General features: G+C 28.6%; 1 protein-coding gene and 1 long non-coding RNA gene across 5 annotated transcripts; one reads left to right on the top strand and one right to left on the bottom strand.

Annotated features, from left to right (window-relative positions):
* Positions 1 to 18,352: 18,352 nt before the first annotated feature.
* On the bottom strand, positions 18,353 to 21,632 carry LOC149987290 (uncharacterized). Of its 4 annotated transcripts, none has more exons than XR_016499120.1 (4): positions 21,279 to 21,433; positions 20,937 to 21,148; positions 20,136 to 20,257; positions 18,353 to 19,903 (listed from the first exon to the last, which is right to left on the bottom strand). It is a non-coding gene; the product is annotated as an uncharacterized LOC149987290 (long non-coding RNA). The 4 variants fall into 4 exon arrangements; XR_016499118.1 differs by having other exon boundaries at positions 18,965 to 19,903; positions 21,305 to 21,420; XR_016499121.1 differs by lacking the exon at positions 21,279 to 21,433 and adding an exon at positions 21,493 to 21,632 and having other exon boundaries at positions 19,765 to 19,903.
* Positions 21,585 to 24,044, top strand: LOC112273511 (rhodanese-like domain-containing protein 4, chloroplastic). Its single transcript, XM_024502405.3, has 7 exons — positions 21,585 to 22,399; positions 22,661 to 22,763; positions 22,894 to 22,977; positions 23,106 to 23,177; positions 23,298 to 23,372; positions 23,518 to 23,598; positions 23,820 to 24,044. Exons 1-7 carry the CDS (start codon positions 21,756 to 21,758, stop codon positions 23,955 to 23,957), a joined length of 1,197 nt encoding a protein of 398 aa, XP_024358173.1. The 5' UTR covers positions 21,585 to 21,755; the 3' UTR covers positions 23,958 to 24,044.
* Positions 24,045 to 25,714: the final 1,670 nt, after the last annotated feature.

The following is a 25,714-nucleotide window of genomic DNA, read 5'->3' on the forward strand; positions in this document are numbered from 1 at the left end:
ATTAAAATAGATTAGGTAGTTGGATAAGATAATGAAGAAGGGAACAATTATGTAGTAAGATTTGGAGCAAAGATTTTAAATGCTAAGAAGAGGGCATATACTTAAATTAAAAGAGAATTATGGGATATAGTAATAGCTATGAAAAATAAAAAAGAATATTTGATTGGTACATGAGTAGTTATAAAAATAGATTATTTATCTTTATTAAGAAATATTATTAGTTATTTTATATCAAATATAGTAATATTAAGATGAATTATATATATAAAGTCTATGAATTCAAAATTCAAGCATATTTTGGAAAAAGACAATACAATTGTGGATATGTTATCATGAGCACAACATAATGATGAAGATGATATGATTGATAATAAAGAAAATATTAGCATTGACTTTTATTTAACTTTGTGTGAAAAAAGGAATAGGTTATATTTGGCTAAACTACTTGAATTATTTTTAAAAGAGTTATATGTAGTGAATGGTTGTATGTATGAAAATACTTAAGAATATTAATGTGGCAAAAAGGTTGGATGCACAAATAATTTAAAAGAATTTAAAGAAAAATATATGAATATTTTCTTTAAAATAGAGTTTTGTGGAAGTATCCTAAGAAGAAAAGAGAAGCATTATAATGAGTGATATTCATTTTGGAAGCTCAACAAAAGATTATTAAAGAATTTCTTAAAAATTTATAGACAAGATATTGAGGTATTTGAACAACATTTACTAAATTGAAAGAAAAATATTGGTAGAAGGACATGAACAAAGATGTAGCAAATTTTGTAAGATCTTGTGAAACTTGTCAAGTGTATTTAAACATTTGATATCAAGATGAATTATATTCAACATATCCTCTAGCTTTACATTATAAGTAGATAGTGGATTTAGTAGCAATGTCTATAGAACTTGAAAAAATAAAATATTTGGTACTTGCACGAGAAGATTTATCAAATATAATTGAAGGGCGAGCATTAAAAATAAAAGATACTGAAAGTGTGTGTCGATTTTTATAAGAAGATATTATTTTTTGCTATGGTTGTATTAGAATAATTACAATAGATAGGAGTGAATTGGATGCAAAAAAAGTACGATATTTCTTTAGTAGAATAGGAATTAATTTTTTTTAACAACAGTTCATAATCTAGAAGATAATAGTAAGAGTCAACGTGGATATTCACCTATTTTTAAGGCATTAGCAAAGGCATGCAATAGCAAAGGCATGCAATAGCAAAGTATATGAATGGTTTAGACTACTACCATTTATACTATAGATACATTATACAATTTATAGTTCAATAATAAATTATATGCCTTTTGAATTATTGTATGGATAAAAATCAATAATGCCAATAGAAGATGTAGTGCCTACATAGAATATATTGCCTTGAAAAGATGATTTTAATAGAGAAAAACTTTCAGCCTTATGGATTCAACACTTATTGAGAAGATCTGATGATATTAGAAAGGCAATAGAAAGGTTGAAAGAAGCAAAGAAAAAGAATAAAGAATGATTTAACAAAAAAATATCAACTATGATCTAAAGCAATTGAGGATAGCGATTGGATGTTAGTTTATGATAGTAGCTTGAATAATCAACATAATACAGCAAAAAAAATTATAAAAAGATAGTTTGGGCCTTATGTTGTTAAACAAATATATGACAATGGAACTTACTTGTTACAAGAATTTAATGGTATAAAATTGAAGATACTTATAGTAGACAAGTGAATTATGTTACTTAAATAAAAAGTGAAGAATTTTGTTTTAATAAAGAAAAAAATCCATTACAAGATTTTGAAATGAGAATTGAAGAGTAAATCAAAGTTAAAGAATTTGACAAAGATAAGGAGTATTCTATATCAACATATTAAATAATCATTGGCATATACGAATAGATGCACAAGTTTAGGAGGGATAAATGTTGAGATATAATACAACCAATAGGTAAAAAATATGAAGAAAATATTATATTATAGAAGAATTTACTTTAAATATTATAACAAATTATCTTAAAAAATAGATAATAATTGTAAAATAGATATTAGTTCGTTTTTGTAAGATATTGGTAAAATAGACTAATAGTCCATAGAATAGTCAATTCAAGAGGACGGATGGTTGATTTAGTTATTAAAAGTGGTTAATTATAGGATTACGGTTAGAATCTGGAAATAAAGAATAATTATATAGGAGTTGTAGAAGTTTGTTGGAGTGTCAGACTTTGATAGTCATGAGCTGGAGTTAAGCTTGGTGCTACCTCTTTGTTTCTTTGTTTTTTTTGTTGTTAAAGAGTAATGAATAGTTTCTGAATACTGAGAAGTGAGTCTGTGGAATAAATCAAATATTGATTTATGAGTTATTGATTATGTAATTGGAGTACTGAATGGTTGAATTATATGAAAAATTATTGAAAGATTGATTATGGATGGAAGATTATGATTGTAGTTTATTGAGAATTGTGTGTGTGTTTCGACAGAGGAAGTCAGTGATTACAGAAATTCTGTGAACCCAGATTAGTTGGAGTGAAGTCTGTTATTTTTGGTATTGGATGGAATTTATGAATTTTGAGCAGTCTTATAAGAGTGCAAGGTTGCACACTGTTGTTATCACTTGATGAAGGAGTATTCTTATTGAAAGGAAGCATTGTAGTGTTTCTTAGTATTTTAATGGTTCAGAATATAGTTAATTGTGTGACCCTAATAAGTAAAGCTCATGCGCTTAGTCTTTTCCTGTGTTTGAATTCCCCTATACAGGTTTATTCTGAAAGAAATTGTAGAATACGTAAAACAAAAATTACAATAATCCAAAAAGAAATAAAATTAAAGATATAAATACTACTTTTTTATAAAGTAAGCTTCTATTTACTTTATAAGGCCATAAATAAGATAAAATAAAATAGATTAGAAAAATAAAGGATTTAAGCATATGTAGAAGAAATTTCGGAGTTGATTTTAATAAAAATTGACTCAAAAAGATAAAATTTGATACCTAGAGAGGATTGGTTATCAACATGGATTAAAATCAAACTCCAAGAAACAAAATTGGGTACCTATTATAACTTTGGGATTCTTTTTGTAAATTAGAGAATTGAATTTGAGAGTAAACTTGATAAAGTTTTTTAAAACATTGATTTTGAATGATTTGAGTATGTAATGAATTTTAAAGAGTTATGCAAAGTCACGGTTGTTTTGGGTGACTCTAAAATTTGTAAAATAAAAAAAGTATTACATTTAGGAAATTTTATGAGTTTGGTAGTAGATGTAAAATTTAAATTCTAAAGAATTAAGATAATAGTTATTTGAAATATAAGTTGTAATTTTGAACTTGATTAAATAGTTGAATTGAAGGTTATTGAATTTCAAGTAGGTTGACATCTTGGAAATTAGACTTTTAAGGGCAGTTAGGGTTTTTAAATTCTTTAGTAATTTATTAGTTGGATTAGAGTGAAATTTATGTATGAAGGTAATAGATTTGATTTTTTGTACATGTATAAATTTTGAAAATAATTGAATAGTATGAAAAGGAGATATTGGTGGTAGAAGACCAACATCAAGGTTGACGAAGGAGGTTGGCCAACACTGAAGCAAATTTTGATATTTTTCTTATATTTGGTAAGTTCAATTCTCTTCAAATTTTATATGCTTCTTGCCAACTTAGTTGCTGAATAGTGAGTAAAATTTTAAGTAAGATCAATTATTTAATCAATAGATATTGAAGTTCTAAATTGTACTAGGATTAAGTTGAATTAATTAGATTTTGATTTTGATTTGATTTAGAGTTAGAATTGAATTAGTATTTAAGATTTGGTTAGGATTTAGGATTGGATTAGGATTTAGATTTTAAGATTTTCTATGAATTTAGGATTTAAAGTTTGCTTAAGATTTAAGATTTGGCTTAAAGTTTGATTGAAGTTCATTAGGATTTCAATTAAGATTGAATTAAGAATTGATTGAGATTTATTTAAGATATATTTGTGATTATTTTAATAATTTTTAGATTTTTTTAAAGTTTCTATTAAAATTTATTATAGATTTTTTTGAATTCATTTAATATTCTTTATTGTTTATTTTATAATTTCTTTTAGATTTCTTTTAAATTTAATTAAAGCTTACTTAGTATTTTTAAGGTTTAATTATAGTTATTTAATATTCTATTAGAGATAGATTTGGTGTTTTTTTAACTTTAAACTATTAGTCTTTGATTTGGACTTTAAAGACATTGGCTGTGACTTCCTTAGAGAGCTCGGAAGCAAGGAAGAGGAGTTTTTTTACAAGTTAAAAAGAATTATTAAGAGAGAGGTGCTTCTTCGCATGAATTTAGGTAGAAAAAATACATGAATTGGAGCTCAAATGAGAGAATTATGCTTATTCAAACTTAGGCTACTAATTTAATACCTATTGTCACTTTTCTATGCATATTAGGAATATTAAAATACTAACAAGAAATTCAGGAATTGGATTAGAAACTAGACTTCAAGCTAAATATTTCACGTCTAAGAATTGATAGAATTGAGTCTAGAATGAGTGAGATATGGCTGGTTAAAACTAGTAAACTAAAACTAGGATTTTGAAGAAATTAGAAAAATAGAGGGTTTTGGTTTTAAGCTTCGAGATAAATTTTAAGCTCATTTTTTGTATACATGTCATTTATGATATAAAGAGCATATGTCTAAAATTTCATATAAATTGAAACTTTAACTTGAGAGAAATAGTGAAATTTATTCTCAGGTGTCTAGGGCTTTGACTTTCAATGGTATCTACTACAATTTTAGTGATATCACATGATTAGTAACAAATTTGCAGCTGAAAATTTGTATAATGATGTTCAAAGGTGTAAGTTTTGTATTTCCATATTTTGAGCTTATTTGAATGGCTAAATCTTGAGATATGAATTTTCAAGTTTCTACTTTAGTATTGACTTTCAAAGGTACTTACTAGGATGTTGGTGATATCAAACGATTAGTACCAAATTTGTAGCTAAAAATTTGTATAATAATGTTCAAAGGTGTAAGTTTTGTATTTCAAAATTTTAAGCTTATTTGAATAGCTGGATCTAGGAATATGAATTTTTAAGTTTCCAGTTTGGTTTTCACTTTCAAAAGTATTTTCTAAGAATTTGGTGATATCAAACGATTGGTAACAAATTTGCAGCCAAGAATTTGTGTGATAATGATCAAAAGTGTAAATTCCATACTCCTAAATTTTAATCTTATTTGAATGGTTAGATCTTAGGTTATGAATTTTTAAGCTTCAAGTTTGTTGATTTATTACAAACATAATTTTGAAAATACTCAAAAGAGAATTTAAGAAGGTTTTGTACATGTTGGATCCAATTTAAATGCAAAGAAGGATCCTATGTCTATCCAAAGTGGACTCTTGCTACAACAACATTGTCTTGAGATTTATTTTGTTATGGATTGGATCAGGTTTTAGATCTTAAAGAATCAGGTCTTCTTTTAGTAGGTTAAAAATTTAATCAAAAAATTAACTACATGTGACATCTGTTGGTAGCTTATAGGACATGTTAACTATGTGGCATACATATAGAAAACTTATTTTGTAAGTTAAGATATCATTTATAAAGTCAATATATGTTGGAGGTCCAATAGAACATTGCTATATAGCTCTTAATTTGATAGTATATATGGAGGTAAGAAAAAAGCCTTGTTCACTCTTATCAATGCTTTTTTAATCTTTAGTCCTACTTTCAAGATTTTTTAGACTTTTTGTAGACAGCAATAGCCCTTCTACTTTAATATTATATCATCTTTGAGTGATTATCTAGTCTTTTTGAGTGACATAAGAGAGTCTTGCTCTTTTATTTCTTTAAAATTTATGTATTTGAAAAATATTTGGTATATACCTAATTTATAGAATACATTTTTGTATTTTGTAAATTTTGCTTGAGAATGCATAGTGCACTTGATTATGGAAGATAAAATGGAGATTATTATAATAATATTTTAAAAATTCTTAATAATAGAAATCAAATTTTAATCAAAGCTAAAAGAAGTTTTGGAATTTTTTTAATAGAAACATAAAAATATTATAAATTAATTTTAAAAAAAATTATAATAAAAAATCCTAAAAAAATAATAAAATAAAAATCCTAAAAAAAAATCAATGAAATCCTAAAAAAATATTAAAAATTTGAATCCTAAATAAATTTTAATATAGCCTTAATGAAATCCTAATAAAAGCTTAAATCAAATTTAATCAAATCTAAATCAAATCTCATTTCTTAAATTAAATACTAAATCAATTCTTAAATAAAATACTCATAAATTTCTAAAATAAATCCTATTTAAATCCTAATCAAATTCTAAACCAAAAAATAATCAAACCTTTATCAAATCCTAAATTCTAAATCAAACTCTAAATTCTAAATTAAATCCAAATCAAATATTAAACTCTAAATTAAATCTCAAATTCTAAAAAAAATTAAATAAAATTTCAATCAAATCTTAGTCAAAACTTAATTAAATTTTAAACAAACATTAAATCCTAATTAAATCCTTATCAAATCCTAAAATAAACTTTTCTCTAATCTTACATCAAATTAAACCTTCAATAATTATTGATCTAATTATTGATTTCAAAACAAAAAAAATTCACACCTTTCAATTATTAAGTTGATAAGAAGTACAAACCAATTTGAAAAAATTCAAACCTATCAAATAAAAAACTTTAAAAATTGCTTAAATATTGAGTAGCATCTTTTTTCGAATATTGCAAATCACCTAGCACCAATATCTCTAAATTGTATAATTCATTTGATTTCAAACTTTGTAAAGTTATTGAAAATTAAGTTAATCTCTATTATAGAAATTTTTTTACTCAATCCAGTTACCAAATTTCTATACATCTTAAAAAATTTTACTTACCTCTATACTTTAATGTTAGAGACCTAATTATATTAGAATTCCAAAAACTTTCAATTTTTTTTTAAAAATCAAGCTTAAATTTATGATACAAATTTAGTAAAATATTAATTCTATAATTACAAATATTTACTAGTAGATCATTTATTAATCTTATACAAATTTCTTAAATATAAATTCTTTATATTTCTTAAAATCCAAGGTTATTTCATAACTAACCTTGACTTTATTCAAGAACAAGCATTATGAAGTTATAATACATAGTATCAATAAGATTGCACACAAAGAAAGTATAGAGTAAGATACCTCTCACTTCCAACACTCATTACTTATAGGTGGTGGTTGCTGCCCTAATAGATAATTTCCATCTTTTGATAAGTACATCCATTCAACATTCTACTAAGACTATCTATTGTTATCTTATCTAATATAAAAATATGCCTTTAGTATATTTTTTATATTCTAAAGATCTTTAATTTGTTGTGAGTAGTTTTTTTTCCATCACTCAAGTCCAATTTAATTAAATTATAACTTGGATTAGATTCCAATTTACATTTCTATATATCTTTGCATTAGTTTAAATTTCTATTGCATCTTTGTATTAGTCCAATATTAACGAATGCAAAGATGTAAACTAGAGATAAGATAAATAATAATAAAAAAATATAATAATCAAAATTTATCCAAAAAAACATGACCAAGTCAATTACATATTTTTATGATTTATTTTTTAGCAATTACAATTCATTTAGGTAAATGCCTTCCAAGACTTATCCAATTAAACTTAAACTCTAACACTTATGAGTTAATATAAAAATAAAAAGAATTAATACCACATTGGAGTACTAGTCTAGGGCTTTTCAAAATTGTATCAAATATGAAAATTAGAGTTACATCCAAGAAGTTATCTATGGATGAAGTTTTGATAGCAAAACTTCATCCTAAGTTGGAAATTCTTTAATAATTAGCTTCAAATATTAAAATTCAGTATTAACATGGAGTTAAAATTTTTGATATAAAATATAAAAATTAAAATATAAAAAATTAAAATATATAATAAAATTAAAAGCTAGAAGTAAAAATTAAATGTTATAAATTAAGATTAGAAGTTAAATTAAAATGAAATATCTTAAAGGCTAAAAGTTGAAGATAAAAAATAAATTCAAAGTTAAAATTTAAGTAAAAATGGAATAACATAAAGATAAAAAGTTGAAGATAAAAAGATAAATTTAAAGTTAAAAGTTAAGGAAAGATTGAAATAACCTGAGGTTAAAAATTGAAGACTAGAAGGTAATTGGAAGTTAAAAATTAAAAATTAATTATCAAGATGAGGTAAAAGGTTCACTAAACTAGTGTCAATTAGAGGTGATAAGATAAGTGAAGAGTCAATCTAGCAATCCATGCACTAACAATTGTAATTAAGAGGTAATTAGGGAAGAAAGATTACATTCATCATGCCGAATTGAGGTAGCAAATCCTAACAAATCGGAAATCCATCAAAAATCTTCTTTAGATCTTAAATATGTGAATTTGTTTTGTACGCAACCTTCACTTGAATGAGCTCCTATCCTTCAATTTTTGAAATATTCTAGTATGCGATAGTTGAGATGTGATTTTTTTAAAGTTGGCCTTCCGAACTGCTAGTGCAGTAGACCTCCTTGTACTTAAAAATTCACTAAAAATTCATAAAAGCTTTAAAATTCCCAACTTAAACTTCTTTAAGAACTATACTTTAAGGTCCCTTTTTTGCAATAATTTTTACAAAACATTCTTCAACAAGCACTACGCTATACAATTCCAAAGCTAACTCTATTGCACTGCCCTTGTACCAGCTAGCAACAGATCCCTTTTTACTTAAGAATTCACTAAAAATTCATAAAAGCTTTAAAATTTTTAATCAATTTTTTTTAAAAAAAAAGACTTTAAAATGAAATAAAAATTTAAAAATAATTAGAAAGGAAAGTAAAGATCATTGAGTAATGATTTTTTGAAGTTGGTAGTTTCCTAAGGCCATGGCAATGTACCCTCCTTTACTTGAAATTTTGTTATCGATTCATTAAAGCTCCAAATTATGTGTGCTTAGTGTCCTTAGGAAGCTAGTAACTAGAAGAAGGTTTTTATAAAATATTATAAGAAAAAAATACAAATAAAGAAACTGAGAGGTGGAAGCTTGAGCAATTATAAAATAGAGGAAAAAATGGTAAAATATTGGCATAGCTTCTCTATCAAAAAGGAGCGAGAGAGGGCTTGGAAAACCAAGCCACGCTTATACAATTGAGTGGAGGCTTATAGGAGGGTGGCCACATCTCCATCCTTATTTTTTAAGATTCCTAATCTAAATCTAGGGCCTACAATAATCTTAGACTTAAATCCGATTACAAGGCTAGAAATACCATAACTCAAAAATTAATGCCTTTTTGGCAAAACTAATACCACTAATATATTCAAAACATATTTTTTTATCCTAAATTTGACTATTTTTAAGCTCAAATCTAAGTTCTAAATTATTAAAATCAATTAATTTACTAATCTAGTTGTAAATTTTAATTATAATTCTAATTCTAAGTATCCTAATTAGGAGATCAGTAAGGATTCTTGCTATCAAAGCCTTCATGATCACCATTCTTCAATTTAAACTCCCTTAAGTACAAACTTTTGGCAAATCACAATCTCTAATTTCAATTTGACTATGAATTAATACGCTTTTGATTTTTTATTTGTTTATTTTTTTTCCATTCTTTAATTCTAAATAGTAATAAAAATTACTATAAAAAGAAATTCTACCATAAAAATAGCTCATCTCTATCTATTAAAGATCATCATTAATTTAACAATTATATTTTATAAATTTAAATCCATTTAAATTCCAAAATAGAATTTAAGCTTCAAATTCTTGAAATTAATTAGGAAATTAGAGTAATTAGATTTTAGGGATTTTCTAATCATAGTGAAATTAGAAATTTGCCTTAGAGTTGAAAACTAAGATTGTGGATTAATTCAAGTTATAATTTCTAGAACTTAGAAGAGAAATTCTACTAAAATTCTAATTTTAATACTAAAAAAGGATTTAAACTAGATCAAGAAAAAAAAATCATAGATCTTCCAAATTTACTATTTTAGAGTTTTTAACAATAAGTCAATCAAATAATTAAAAAAATCTATCTAATTAACAATCTAAAACTATAATTTAAGTCATAATTAACTAAAAGACTAATTAATCATATATTAAGATCTATAAATTAATCATATTAGCACTAAAATTAATAAAAATATGTAAAAAATCACAAAATTAATTATAACTAATCATTGGAGCTATTTATTGTACTCACATCTATTCATTTATTTTATCTCTTTGCCTTCTTATGTACAAAGAACCAATCTTTTAATCAACAGCAACTTACCTAAAGTAATATCCTCTACAATGTTACTTATTTTACTTTTATATTTACCTATATATTTTAACACTCTTACTTTGTTATTGGTCAAAGGCTTTCAATCTTAATTTCTTTGTCAACATGTAATATTTATCCTTTACTAGTACTTTTGTTAATAAATCAACAAGCATGTCTTTTGTTGCACAATACTTTATATCAATCACTTCTATTTTAATCTTCTTTCTTATAAAATAATGTTGAATATCAATGTGCTTGGTTCTTGAATGATGCTTTGGATTCTTTATAAATATAAGATATCTTTAATTGTTACACTCTATTGGAGTTGCTTCCATTAGTAATAATCTAACGTCTTCTAGATGTTGTCTTAGCTATATTGCTTCTATTGCACCATAACTTGCTATCATGTACTTTGTCTCCATTGTTGATTTTGTAATTATTGGTTGTCTCTTACAATTCTATGAGATAGCTCCTACTCCAACAAAGAACTGATTTTAGCAAAATTTACCTCAAGAAGCCAAGAATTGATATCCATAAAGGACCAATTATCAACCTAGATCAAAATCAGACCTAGAGGCACAAAATTGCACACCTATAACAACTTTGGGATTCTTTTTGGAGATCAAAGAGTAGAAATTGATAGCAAACTTAATAGAATTTTTATAAGCATTGATTTTGTGTGATTTGGATTTGTAATGACTTCGTAAGAGCTTTACAAAGTCAAGATTATTTCGGATGATTTGGATTTTTGTGAAATAAAATAGGATTAACATTTTGAATAATTTTAAAATTTTTGTAATAGATCTACAAGTAAAATTTTGTGGATTAATGGTTATAGTTGTGTTTAATATGTATGGTAAATTTTAGCTTGATCTAATGAATGAATTGAGGGTTATTGAGGTTTAAGTAGGTTAGGATCTTGGAAAGTAGAATTTTAAATCTGGTAAAGATTTCTAAGATTTCTTGTAATCTACTAGTTGAGTTACAATAAAAGTTATATGTATAAATAGTAGATTTCTTTATCTATATATATCAGAATTTTTAGATCAATTGAATAGTACAAAAGAAAGATGTTAGCATTGGAAGATCAACATTAAGGTTGGAGAAAGAGGCTAGCCAACATCTGAGCAAATTTTAGGATTTTGCTTCTATTTGGTGAGTGCTATTGTCTTCAAATTTGTTGTACTTATTTCTAATTAAGAAATTAAGAGATGTAAATATTTTAAAATAAGATCATTGGTTTAATCAAAAGATATCGAGGTTCTAAATTATCTTAGGATTTGATTTAGGATTTAGGATTTAGAATTTGATTAGGATTTGATTAGAATTTGATTTAGGATTTAAAATTTACTTAGGATTTTATTTAGGATTTAAGATTTGTTCAAGGTTTGATTTAGGATTTAGGATTTGATTAAGATTTGATTTAAGATTTAGGATTTGATTAGGATTTTATTTAAGATTTAAGATTTGATTAAGATTTAATTTAAGATTTAAAGTTTGATTAAGATTTGATTTGGAGTTAAGGATTTGATTAAGATTTAGTTTAGAGTTTAGGATTTGGTTAGGATTTGATTTAAGATTTAGGATTTGTCTTGGATTTAGTTTGGGATTTAGGATTTGAATAGGATTTGGTTAGAATTTGAGATTTGTCTAAGATTTGATTTAGGATTTATGATTTGGTTAGGATTTGATTTAGAGTTTAAGATTTCGCTAGGATTAAGTTAGGATTTAGAATTTATATAGGATTTGATTAGGCTTTGATTTAGGATTTAAAATTTATCTAAGATTTAATTTAGGATTTAGGATTTGTTTAGAATTTGATTGAAGTCTATTAGAATTTCAACTAGGATTAAATTAGAACTTGGTTGAGATTTATTTAAGATACATTGTGATTATTTTTATATTTTTTAAGGCTTCTTAAGGATTCTTTTAAGATTTATTATGAATTATCTTTGAATCCTTTTAAGATTTCTTATTGTTTATTTTGTAATTCCTTTAAGATTTTTTTTGAATTTGATTATAGCTTGTTTAATATTATTAAGGTTTAATAGGAATTTATTTAATATTCTATTAGAATTAAGATTTTATTATTGAAATTTCTATTCTACCTTCCACAACTATATGTCTGATGTACTCTCAAGCAATACTTCATATAATATGACAACACTGATATTATATTATTAGAAATTACTTGAATTCATACAAAGCTTTCTTTAACTTACAAACAAGATATTGTTTTTTTTTTTCTAAAAATCCTTGAGATTAATCCATTTAGATGTCTTCTTTTGAATTTTCATTCAAGAAAGCCATCTTCACATTTATTTAATGCATTTCAAAGTTCTTTATTGCCTTAATTACAACAATGGTTCCAATGGTGGTGGATTTGGCCATAGAAGCAAATATCTCATTGAAATCAATATCTACAACTTGTGAATAGCTTTTGGCAACTGATCTAGACTTGTATCTTACAATAGTGTCAATTACATCCTTTTTGATTCTAAACACCTACTTACAACCAATTGAAGATCGATTTGGTAGAATTTGAGTCAATTTTCATGTTCCATTGTCCATGAGTGATTTGTACTCTTCTTCCATAACATTCTCCTACATCATAGCATCCGTAGACTTCATTGTATCATACAAATTCAATGAATCAATAATAAGTATATTAATAATATATTCTTTAATTACTTAAGGAAAGATGTAATTTTCTATGATGCATGAAGTTTTTTTTTATCTTTCAAAAGATACTTCTTTTATTTCATGAAGCTTCACCTTCTTTTACTCCAAAGTTTTTTGTAAGCTTTTTTTCTCTTAAAATTTATTTCTTTACATTCACAGATTAATGTCCTTCATCATCATGATTATCTTCAATATCTTCATTATCTTCATTGCTAATTTTAGATATTATAGATACACTATAATTTACCTTCTTTAGCTCTTCATTTTGATTTGAATTTCTACTATTATCAATGTCATCATCTTCTTCTTTTTCTTTTGTTGAAATTCAAGATGTGTCTATAAATACACCATTCTCCTACTTGGATACATCTCCAAGTTTTCTTAAGCACTCTTATGCTCCAAAAACTCTATATTATAACTCTTGATGAGTTTTTTGGTTTCTAAATACATTAGTGTATTTGTATTGGTATCTTTACAATATCCAAGAAATACATATTTTATATCTTTTGCATCAAGTTTGGACTTCATATAATCTAGTACTTTTGCATAGGCAATGCATTCAAATATCCTCATACATAAAACACAAGGTTTTTTGCCACTCCAAGCTTCTTGTAGAGTCATTGATATGAGTGCACTTGTTGGGTACCTATTCTTTATGTACACTACATTTATCATTGCTTCTATTTAATATTCATGCCCAAGATTTTGTACAGGAAGCATACTCCTTGGCGTCTCTAAAATGGTATAATTTGCTCTTCCAGTAACTTCATTTTGTTATAGAGTGTAGAAAGTAGAAAATTATCTTACAATACTTTAAATATTAAAGAATTTATTAAAATATTTTGACATATACTTAGTCCTATTATCCATACATAATACGTTGAGCTTACACTTAATTTATTTTTTAGAAGAGCCTTAAATTCCTTATACCTTAAAAAACATTCATTTTTAGCTTTAATGATGTAAATCCATATTTTTCTTAAAAAATCATCAATAAATATGATAAAATATCTTGCTCCTCCAATTGATGGTTTTTTCATTGGTTTACAAATATTAGAATATATAAACTCCAATTTTTTTTTTATATAAGTAAACATTAAATCCTAAATCCTAAAATCCTCTTAGAAATGAAGTCTTTTGTTATTTATCTTATATACATCCTTCATAAACAAGTGTAAAGGTATTGTCATTGAATTAACTAAGATCTAAGCCACTTATCACAAATTACAGCTCTTTCATACTTTTAACATTCAAATGATTAAGTTGTTGATGCCAAATTTCAAATTTACCTTTATCTTGTGGAAAATTAGTAAATGTTGTCACTTTTATTATATTCACCTTCTTACAATTGATAAAGTAAAGGTTGCTATTTTTAAGACCTTTGGCAACATGTTGTCTACTTAATGTCTTCACAAAATATCCATTCTTATCAAATTGAACCTTACAACCATGTGATAGAAGTTTGCTCACTAAAAAGAAGTTCTTCTTCATTTTTAACACATACAAGACTTCCTTCAACCTAATCTTCTTAATTTGATTCTTTACAACAATTTCTACAATAATGAATCCAATTCCAATGGCTTGTACCATGTCATTATCTCCCAACCAAATTTTGGTTGCTGAAATTTTTACATAAGTATCAAATAAATACTTGTATGATATCATGTGCTTAGTAGCACCCAAATCTATAACCTACTTGGACATAGCGGCCATAGAGGCTTCTTCATTTGTGATGAAAGTATAGTCATCTCAATCAAAGTTATTTTTTATATTCTTTCTATCTCCTTTCTTGACTTTGTAGCAATTCTTAACAAAGTGACATGATTTTCCACAAATATAGTAATTTGTCATATTTTTTTTTGAATTATTATATTAATAAAAATAGCTATATTTATCTTATCTTAAAAATAGAGCCAAATCATCACTTTAAAGCTCATTTTTTTTTATTTTTGGTTATTTTATAGGTAAGTCTTGAAATGACATAATTTATGGTAAGCTCGTTCATGTTGATAGACTCCAATGCCACAATGAGATAGTTGTAAGACTTGAAAAGGTTCATGAGTAATATCAATACAATGTCCTTATCATCAATTGGCTTGTCAACAACTACTAGTTGTTTTGCACTACTTTTACCTTATTGATATGAGCTATGAAGTCATTTCTTTCTTCTATTTTTATCATTAAGAATTTCTTCCTTGTCTAGAGAATGTTGGTAAGGTTTCTATTCTCATAAATATTAGAAAGAATCTTCTATGCTTTTGTTGGTCCATTACAAGCAATGACATGTGAAAAATTGGCATCATCCAAATTTGATGCAATTATGCCAAAAGCCTTCTTTTTACAATATTTTTATTCTTTTTTTACCTTGACATCAACATCGTCACTAAGAAGCTCTTCACTTTCATTCACAATGTCCCAATCATCCAATGAAGTCAAGAAAAGCTTAATTTTTTTCTTCCAATGGTAGAAGTTATTACTCCTTAACTTTTCAATCACTCTCAAATCTTTACCCTCATTTAAAGCCATGTCTAAAAAAAAGATATATCAAAAAAAATCAAGAAAAGAAAAGAAAGAGCTTTCAAAATCAACAAGAAGGTATTGTTGCCTTAAAAACCTAGAATGCCTTCTTTGTGAGTGAATTGGTGATATCACTCTTAAATTACTTTCAATTTCACTTATAAGACTTTTTACAAGTCTTATATTCTATTTTAACCTCTTTTATAAGCTTTTCCACTTCTTAATCATCCTTCTTCTTTCATAAAATACTTTTAATTTTATAAAATACTTCTTATCATTATAAGAGGGTTTTAAGGAAAGTTATCACATAAAACCACAATATTAGATCACAAATGATGTAAATTAGCAAAAAAATATAAAATTAATATTTTAAAATATCATTCTAAGGTATGTAATAACCTACAAAATTTTCAATGTACTTAATAATAAGTAAGAGCAAAACTATATCAACAATTAGATGCAACAATGGAATTAGATGATATCAAAATCTAACATCAGCAACAATCAAAAGATCTATTCTCTACAACAAGTAAGACTTCAAAGAACTTCAAAACTCACAATTAAAGGTGAATGGATCTATAACCTATTAAAAAATAAACACTATAAAGTTATAATACTTAGCATCAGCAAGGTTGCATGCAAAGAGTATATGAACTAAGATATTTTTCATCCCAACATCCATTATTTATAGGCAGTGGCTGCTACTCTAATAGACAACTTCCATCTTTTAATGAATACATCCATCCAATACTCTACTTAGACTATCCATTATTATTTTATCTACTATAAAAATATACCTTTAGCATATTTTTTATATTCTTAAGTTTTTTGGTCTATTCATCTATTTTATCTCTTAGCCTTTTTACATATCAAGAGTCAATATTTTAATCAATAATAACTTATCTATAGTAATATTCTTTACAATATTACTTATTCTATTTTTATATTTATTTATACACTTTGACATACTTTATAAAGTCTTTATATAGTCAATACAAACTCAAATCACTAAAAATTGATGCCTAAAGATCTTTTTTTAAGATTGTTTTCAAATTCTATTCTCCAATCAATCGAATAACCATAGAATTGTTGTAGATAAGCAATTTTATGCCCCAAGGTCTGATTTTGACCTAAGTTCATAAATAGTCGTCTTTTGGTATCAATTTTTAATTTTTAAATGTAATTTTTGCTAAAAACTACTCTTAATTCTTTCTTCAAGATGTCCATATCAATTATCTTTCTTATGTACTTTGATTTACTTCATTTATGGTCCTTCAAAGTAAACAAAAATTTATTTAAAAAAAAGAAATATAAATATTTATTAATTTTTACTACTTTCCTATTAATAGAGGATAATTTGCTACAATACTTTTATTTATATTTTTTTATAATACAATATTTTTAATTTTTTTTATAATATAATATTTTTAATTTTTTAATTTTTTTTTTTTTACTTATTAGCCTTATTATAACGCTATGTGTCTAATTTGTAAGAATTTTTTTTTATATGTACAACACATAGCCAACTTATTGATAAAGTTTTTAATCTATTAATTTCTTACAAATACTTATAAAGTTAAATATCTATCTATAAAGCTTCTAAAAAGCTTTGCTATAAGTCATTATCAAATTTAATTAATTTTTTTTTTATTTATTTTTTTCTTTTTTTTTTATTCTTTTAAAAAATTATTAATACTAATATTGTTGTCCATGGTTGTTTGATATGTTCAATCAAATCACGTCAAAACAACTTTGACGTACATTAAAACCTCTGAGATTACTTGCAGTACTTTGTCTAAATAAAAACATCCATGCATTTAAAAAAAAAATAGTATATTATTATGTTAGTATTCTTTGGAGTCACAATCAACAATTTATACATTAATATGCAGGTGATTCAACCATTAATATTAAAAGATATTAAACTAGAAGATAACAAATGTACATTGACAAAACCATCATTTATCTTAATTTAGATTTGGACTTAAAAATTATGTAGTCAAAATTAATAGTATATTGGTAATCTAAAACAAAATCAATATGTTTGCATAGACCAATTATTTTGTAGAGGCTTAGATATCTTATAATAAAACTAATAAGTTATTAAGCATCCATTTTTGCTTATATATATATATACATATATATATACTTAATATTGATCAATTTTTAATTGATAGTATGACTTATAAAATAAAATATTAGTATTTTATTAAATTAAGTATAATAGATAAAGTTACTATTTTTGTTACCATTTTATTACTATTTATATATTTCTTATTTTCTATTTGGACTTATTCTATGAAAGCAAGTTGTAAAATTAAATCTTTGAATAGAAACATCTTATAAAAAAAGACATCTTTTGAAATAGAAGCCAAAATAACTTTGCATATATATTATAAAGCTTAAGCTAAAAGTGGCTTTGGTTTGATAAATCTAAAGAATGCCATCAAAACTCTTTCTATTGAATAATTGTAGGGATGTACAACCTTCATATACTAAAATTTATGAATTCTTCAAATACAAAACGTTGAATTCTAAATTTATAATATTAAGACAATGGTTTTTAGATTATACTTGAATGATCTTTCTAAAATACAAATAGAACTTTGGTTTATAAATCTAAAATATAATTGGTAAGTTATACATATAGATGTATCTACACTTACATATAAATCCTACCTCTTCTTTTTATAAAGTTTATAAAAGATTTCATAATGGGATATAAAATTCTCTCTCATTGACTCTCACTTAAATTCTTAAGAAGCAACAACTCTACACTTGAATTGCCTTTAAAGATACAAAGACATATTTAAAGCTCTTCTACAATCTTCAACTTTAAATGAAATTAAAGATCAAAATACAGACTCGCATAAGACATTGATCATTTATAAACTTTTTTAAATTACTATTTTTTTAGAATATGAAATGCTACATTCTAACAAGGTATATATATATATATATATATATATATGTATCTAATATTTTGTACGTATAACCAATGAAGAATTCTCTACTACAATGAAAATCTATCCTTTGATTAAATGAAACAACACTCTAATGACAACAAGAATCAAATAGCCAACTTTCTAAAACTTATTAGAATAGCCTAAAAAATCAATCCAACTCATTCTATATAGATTATTATTAAATTTTTAGAAATGAAGGCCATAGAAAACATCCTCAAAAAAAAACAGCCATCTTTGCAAAAAATATCCCTTCTTAATTTACATGCTTCAATTAGATTTGATTACTATTAAATAAACTCTACTAATGAACTATCTAGATCGAAAAAAAAAAAAAACAAAACAAAACAAAAACTTATCTTTGAACAAAGAGTATAAAATGACATTTCTATTAGAAGTAGGATTTGGAGTGGTTTAATAAATTACAAACAAATTAATTGGACTACCTTAAAGAAGGAACTTGAAAAAAATCTTGAATATGAAACACGTCTCCTCAAAAAATGAGACAAATTAAGGATGATAAAAACACTTAATTGATTTTAAAACACATAAAATAATCAAATGAAATTGATTATTGAGTAAATGTAATTGAGTAAATAACAATAATAACAACACATAATTACAATACTAACTTTACATTTTTAAATACTAGAAGTGAAGTTATTTTTTTGTTCCTTGTTTTTCTTCTATCAATGAATTTATTATACCAAGTTTTTCTCTCTAAGAAATAATCCTCACATTTATAAAAGTAGAGTAAAATTTTCATTTTTATTCATTTATTTCTTCTTTTTCTACAATTATCTAAATATATCAATGAATTTCAAAACACAAGAATTTGCAAATATTATAATGGACTAATAAGTAATATTTTTTCTTTGCTCTGTTCTACATCGTTTATATATTTTGTTTGTGTTTTACAAAATTATTAGAATATCAATTCCAATTATAAAGGTTACAAAATTGAATAAAAATTAAAAGTAAAAAACATAATGAATGTAAAAGATCAAACTTGCATTGAAAATAAAATTTGGTCCTTGGCTACTTTATGCACAGGCTTAAAATTTTCATTAAATGCATATGAGTTTTGAAGATTTATGGTTATAAAGGTTACTCAAAACAATGCTGTATGACAATGTTTGTTAGCAAAGTATATCTAAAATCAAAACAGTCCTTGATCACAGAGCATAACATTCCGACTAAAACACAAATCAACCGAGGGAGGCAACATTAGTCACATATTCACACTGACAGCGGAATGAAGAGAGAACACATACCTAGTACATGGGATTAGAAATAGTAGACATTTGATCACACCAGCTCCAACACTGGTTTAAGCAGATAATCTACTTAGATGCTCCCACAAGTTAACCTTGTTGGTGTATCTGTCTTACAAGGTATGCAACTCGCTACTCTGCCAGGTGTTGCCAGGGTCTTGTATCGACTGGTGGTGGTGGTAAATGAAATATATAGACCTGCATTCTTGGTCAGGTCAGATCTATTGCCCAATTCCATATCATCCAAAAACATCTTCTACCTAAAATTGCACAGGACTTACGAATGAGCCTCTAACAGGAACATATGCATTCGTTTCTAGTTCTGCACTACAGTTTGCAAAAGCCCAAGCTGTTGCGTCAAGCTTAACAGCAATTCCAGCTCCACATGCTAGCAGTATATCAAACCAGGAAGAATCATATTGGCACTCACCTGCTTGCATTTCATTTTCGCATTCATGTGTCGAATAGATCACCAATGAGAAACTAATCTCCCATCAAGCCTCATGTCATTGTTTACCAGCGACACGATCACTCGCTTTGAGTCACTAAAGGCTGCGGTGTATCAAGCACATCATGCTCAGCAAAAATTCGACAGTTGCCATCACAGATCATAAATATATAAGAACTTGATTAGATCTGTCTCAAAGTAAGTAAAACGTCCATAAAAGATCCTTGATCAACTTGATAGCCAGTGATTCAGTGAGTTCCAGCACAACTCGCAAATACCTCCGCGCTACAGCGATACGCAGCTTCAGCGTAAGTTCCTCGCAAGAGAATACTAGGGGAATTAGAGCTTCTAAGAAAGACACCTCGAATCATGAAACAGTCATTGGAAGGACCAATACTAAAAGAGACAAATGGGGTTGCGAGCTATTGCAAGCAATGCGTGATTAGATGGGGTGCCCAGTAGGTTTTCGCAAAGACCAAATCTGCATAAATTGATGATCGGGGGGAATCGAAATATATGTTCATGTCACGGAGCACAGCTAGGGATATAATGAAGGCAATCAGAGAGGGGATCCACACAGGCCTTGTGAGAAGGATCACGACGGGCTATGACTCGGGTCTCGCCCGAATCTGGTCTAATCGTTGGCATTGTGAGATTTTGGTCGCTTCACAAGTGATGAACATCCTAAGCCACGACATCACCTGCACTAAACGACTACTAAATTACGCATTGTCTGCAAGGATTACGAGCAGGAAAACTTCTAAAGAACTGCACCCAACGCACATCAGTCCTGGAATTGAGGCAGATTTTCTGATAGGATTGATACGTCCAGTTGCAAGAGCGCCTCAACTGCGCAGCAGCGATGGCTGAGGCGGAGAAATTTCGTCAATGCCAAAAATCCTCTGCAAACGGAAGTGTTACTATCATCGTCACAGTAGCCCTCAGGACTGGTGCAGTTAAGAAGCGGAGCGAAATTCATGCCCCAAGCAAGATTGCTGCAAAATTCCCAACATTTGCGTTCATCAGTACTGGTGTAATTAAACTAAAGCACCTTAAACAAGATGTGCAATACAACAATGTCGCACAACAGGAAGCTGATCCTCATGGTTGAACGTTGGGCGTAACTGATGTAAAGACAATCGTTTGCTCACCAACATGCTGTAACACTCCACAAAGCATTGTGATTAATCAATGGCGAGGACATAGCACGTTCGAGACATCCGAAACCCTAAAAGCGGAAAACCTCAGAGACCTACAGATTTCTCGGTAACATGAAGACGAGGAAAGGCGCCACGTAGGAATCAAGCAAGATATGCCACAGGGAATGGATAAAGCATGCCTGGTCGTCGGTGCTCCGCTTCCGCTTGCCATCCTTTCTCCTCCCTGCAGTACAACAAGACTTCCTCTGTTCGACTCATCAGCAGTCAGAGTTTCGGAGTGTGCAGACAATCAATCGGGTCGATTTGCTATGCTTGCGAAAGTCTTTTCTGAGATGTGCTGTATGTAAGATTCTTTTTCGCGGAGTGGGTTAGGCTAGGCGTAAGCAGGCCGGGATTGCAGCTAATTGTAATATTTTGTAGCTAACTCCATTCTGCCGTAGCCATGGAGGTTCTCTCCAGAGTTAAGTTTGCTGCTCCTACTTGCTCTATTTCGGAGGGCTCCTCTTCGCCTACCCATGCGCAAGTGGGCCAATCATCCTCTTCTCTGTTCGTTGCTGTCTCTCGACGGCCTCATGCATTTGTGGGTTCTCTCTTAGCATCCACCGTGTCTGTCATAGCCTCCGTTCCGGCGGGGTTAGCGTTGAATTACGACGAATTTGTGAAAGGGGGTAGCAATGCAGCAGCATCTGCGACCTCCGCGGCCGACTCTTTCTCTTTTGATGTTCCCGACATCATTGATTTCGATGCTGCAACTGATTTCATGAGCTCCAACCCCGTGGCGGCACTTGCTGGCCTCGCAGCTGTCGCTGTACCCTTGATCGCATTCCGGGCGTCTGCAGCCCCGCAAAACTTTGGTTCAGTGTCAGCCCTTGAGGCCTTCACCAAGCTCTCTGACCCGGAGCAGAATGCGCAGCTTTTGGATATTCGCGCACCAGAAGATATCAAATCAGAAGGTACCCCTAACCTTAAATCTCTCAGGAAGAAAGCCGTGCAGGTGCCGTACACAGCTGCGGATGATTCCTTCCTAGACAAGGTTTTTGCCAAATACCGCGACGCCGAGAATACCACTGTCTACATTTTGGACCAGTAAGTGCTTAATACTAATTTGATCCGTATCTAGGGAATGACTATTATTTCGAGTTCAGGTCTTTAGTTCCGCTCACCGCAAATCTAATTTCCAGCGCGATGTGCCTTAATGTTGGGGTATGATCCACGCTGTACACTTAATAATGATTTTCTTCCTGTTCCTATCATGTGGTTTCAGTTTAGAGTAACTTCAACTCATCATCTTATTGATGTGAACGCTGCATCGTGCTTATGTACTCTCTGGATTTTCCATGGGCATAGATTGGACGGAAATTCTCTTGCAGTTGCAAAGATTCTCGCTAACAATGGCTTCGAGAAGGCGTACTCCATCAAAGGAGGCGTAGAAGGCCCCAAAGGATGGCTGGTAAATCTATTTGAATTCTCACTTTCCGGTTACACCACTATGCATCTATCATAACTGTTGATTGCTGGCCAGCTACTCCAATTTGATGTGTCTCCTGATTGACAAATCGACGTTCTTCTTGAGCTTGCAGAGCAGTGAATTGCCGTGGCAGTTGCCGAGGAAGGGTTTCAGTCTTGACCTCAGCGGTTTGAAGGATCTTCTTTCTGGCAACGCGGTAATGCTCCAGACTGAACTTGTGTTTCATGTTCCAGTGCCTCACATTCCACTTCCTTGTCAATCCGGTAGCACGGAAGTTGTCCTGCAAAACACTTTCTTATTTCGGACCTTGGACACTTTTTGCAGGACCCTAGCCTTGTGCCGACAACTCTAGGAGCAGCCGCTGCTGCAGGAATTGGTGTTGCCGTCTTCACTGAGGTAAAAAGATTCTAACCAATCTCAGTTTCGAAGTAATTGAATCTATTATCGTCACAAGTCTTAAAACACTTTGGCAATATTCTTACTTACAAGTGATATGTGGGCTTATTTGTGATACAGGCAGAGACTGTTCTGCAGTTGTTAGGGTCAGCCGCATTTGTGCAGATATTCTTTAAAAAGTTCATGTTTGCGGAGGTGAGTTGTAAGCTTCAACTTCTGGGAGAGTTTGCTATGCTCATTAGCCAGGTGACGATCAAAATTAACTGTGGCACACATTAATTCGAGCAGTTGAATTTTTTCTCTCTTATATACTGAATGTGGGATGCGGTATGGCTTGCAGGATAGAGAAAAGACCGTCAAAGAGATTCAAACTTTCCTAGACACCAAGATTGCTCCAAAGGAGTTTGTTGACGAGATCAAGGTACTCAATCTCTGAATTTCACTTTGTCTTGTTAGTGAAGTTTAATTTCTCAGCCTCAGAAACAATGTATTTGTGGTACATTACTTAGTTGATTGGCTTGATGCTGCATCAGTTCTTGCAGATGGAGCTGGTGTAAATAAATGGGTCTCAATTGATCAGTAACGTTATATTCAATGAACTCTCTACTCTCGTAACTGGCACAAATTGCATTTTGTTTGCAGGAGGTCGGCAGAGTGCTGCTACCAAAGGATGGTGAGTCCAGCTCTGCAGTTACAAAAGGTGACGGTGCATCAGTGAACAGTTCGAAAGTAGATTCTGTCGCAGTAGAGGCAGCTGGTGAAAAAGTTAAGGCAGCATAACTTAGCACTAAACCAATACGAAATCAGCCGACTCAAAGCCTGTGATTCTTGTTCTATCTTTAATTATTCTTTTTTGCATTTTTCTCACACAGATCTGTCATAACTTGAGCTGGTGTATGAATTATCTAAAAACTTTACAGCAGTCAACTCTGATTCCACTTCTACATTTAGAACTGCATAAATATCTTATCACAGAAAGTCAACCTCCCGTCCAGGAGTCATGTTGAGGGTGAAGGGCTTGAGGTTTAATTTGTCATCAGCGTCGACCTTTATTTCACTACTTTGAAGGCTGTAGTGGAGGCTCAACAGAACAGATCACATGGAGACTTGAATATTCTTTAACGAATGGACCAACCAGCGGCACGTTTCGCTACCCATCAAGAGCATATTCAAAGAACGGAACAAGTTCTGAATCAGATGGTCACATTCTCTTCGAAGCTCCGCAACGGATGGTTCATCTCACTGAACAGAGTAGCATCACGTCCAATCAAAGGGTGTCACGTGGATTCCACGTCATCTTTGAGCGACAGGCGACGAGCAGGATAGGATAGGTATCAAGCTAATATTGCCACTTGGGGATGATTTATTGTGAATTAACATCTCTCTTTGTCCATGGGCTGATCAAGTACATGGACTAATCCAAGACTCGTAGGTTTGTTACGGATTAATGTGTCATGACTCTAGCTGATGATACTGTTGTTTCATAAACAAGGAACATGTTTTGTTTGCAATAAAAAAAGATAGCAACAAGAATATTATGTGTTATGTCACATTCATTAATTTTGAAGATATAGCACATTGCTCTTATTGATTTTTTTCGGAAGATTCAAAGTAAATAAATCCCTCCATTTGTTGTTTTCTAAATGCATATTTAAGCTAAAGAAACAACTAGTAGAAGGACAACCTTGTTTTCAAATGTTATGCAATAGATAATCATCTACAACGTCATACTCATATACATCACACTTCTTACAAGCTAAGCTCATGTTTTCATTAAAATTAATGTAAATTATTTTATTATTTTTTATCATATTTTATTTTATACAATAGTTACATAAAATACAATAAGAATGCTTTTAATAATCTTCTAAGAACTTCTTTTGGTATCTTCTCAATAAAATAGAAAAGAACAAGAAAAATCAATTACAATAGCTATAGAAGTGATAGAAGCTTCTAATATGATAGTTTTGTTAGAGGTATCATATTTCATTATAATACATCAAGAATTTTCTAATGTCAAATAAAAAATTAAAACTCTTATTTTTTCTTAATCATAAAATGATGTCAAACTTAAGTATATATTATTAAAAAATTATAAAATATTATTTATATTTTTAATATATATAAATAAATATATAAAAATATATATAATAGCAATCAAAATTAATATTCAAAATTAATTTTCTAACATATACTTGTATTATCATTTAATTTTAGTATTTGTATCAATTAAAAATTATTATATCTATTATTAAAGTATTTAAATAAAATAGTCTAAATTAAATAATATATTATATATAAATAAATTTAAGTAATATTATTATTTAAGTACAAATTCAAATATATCTCTACTTATTAAAAAAATTAGCTTTGAAAACTAATTAATATAAAAGCCTACTTTAGTCAAATTTTATATAAATAAATAATTTTAGAAAAATATAAAATTGACCCTAATAGTGGTTAAATTGATCTATCCATCAAAACCATCATTGTATCTCCCATCCTCCATCCTAATTCTCTCCTCTTGTCAAGGACAA

This window comes from Physcomitrium patens, chromosome 20 (genome assembly GCF_059467195.1).
Source record: "Physcomitrium patens ecotype Gransden chromosome 20, ASM5946719v1, whole genome shotgun sequence".
Lineage (NCBI taxonomy): Eukaryota > Viridiplantae > Streptophyta > Bryopsida > Funariales > Funariaceae > Physcomitrium > Physcomitrium patens.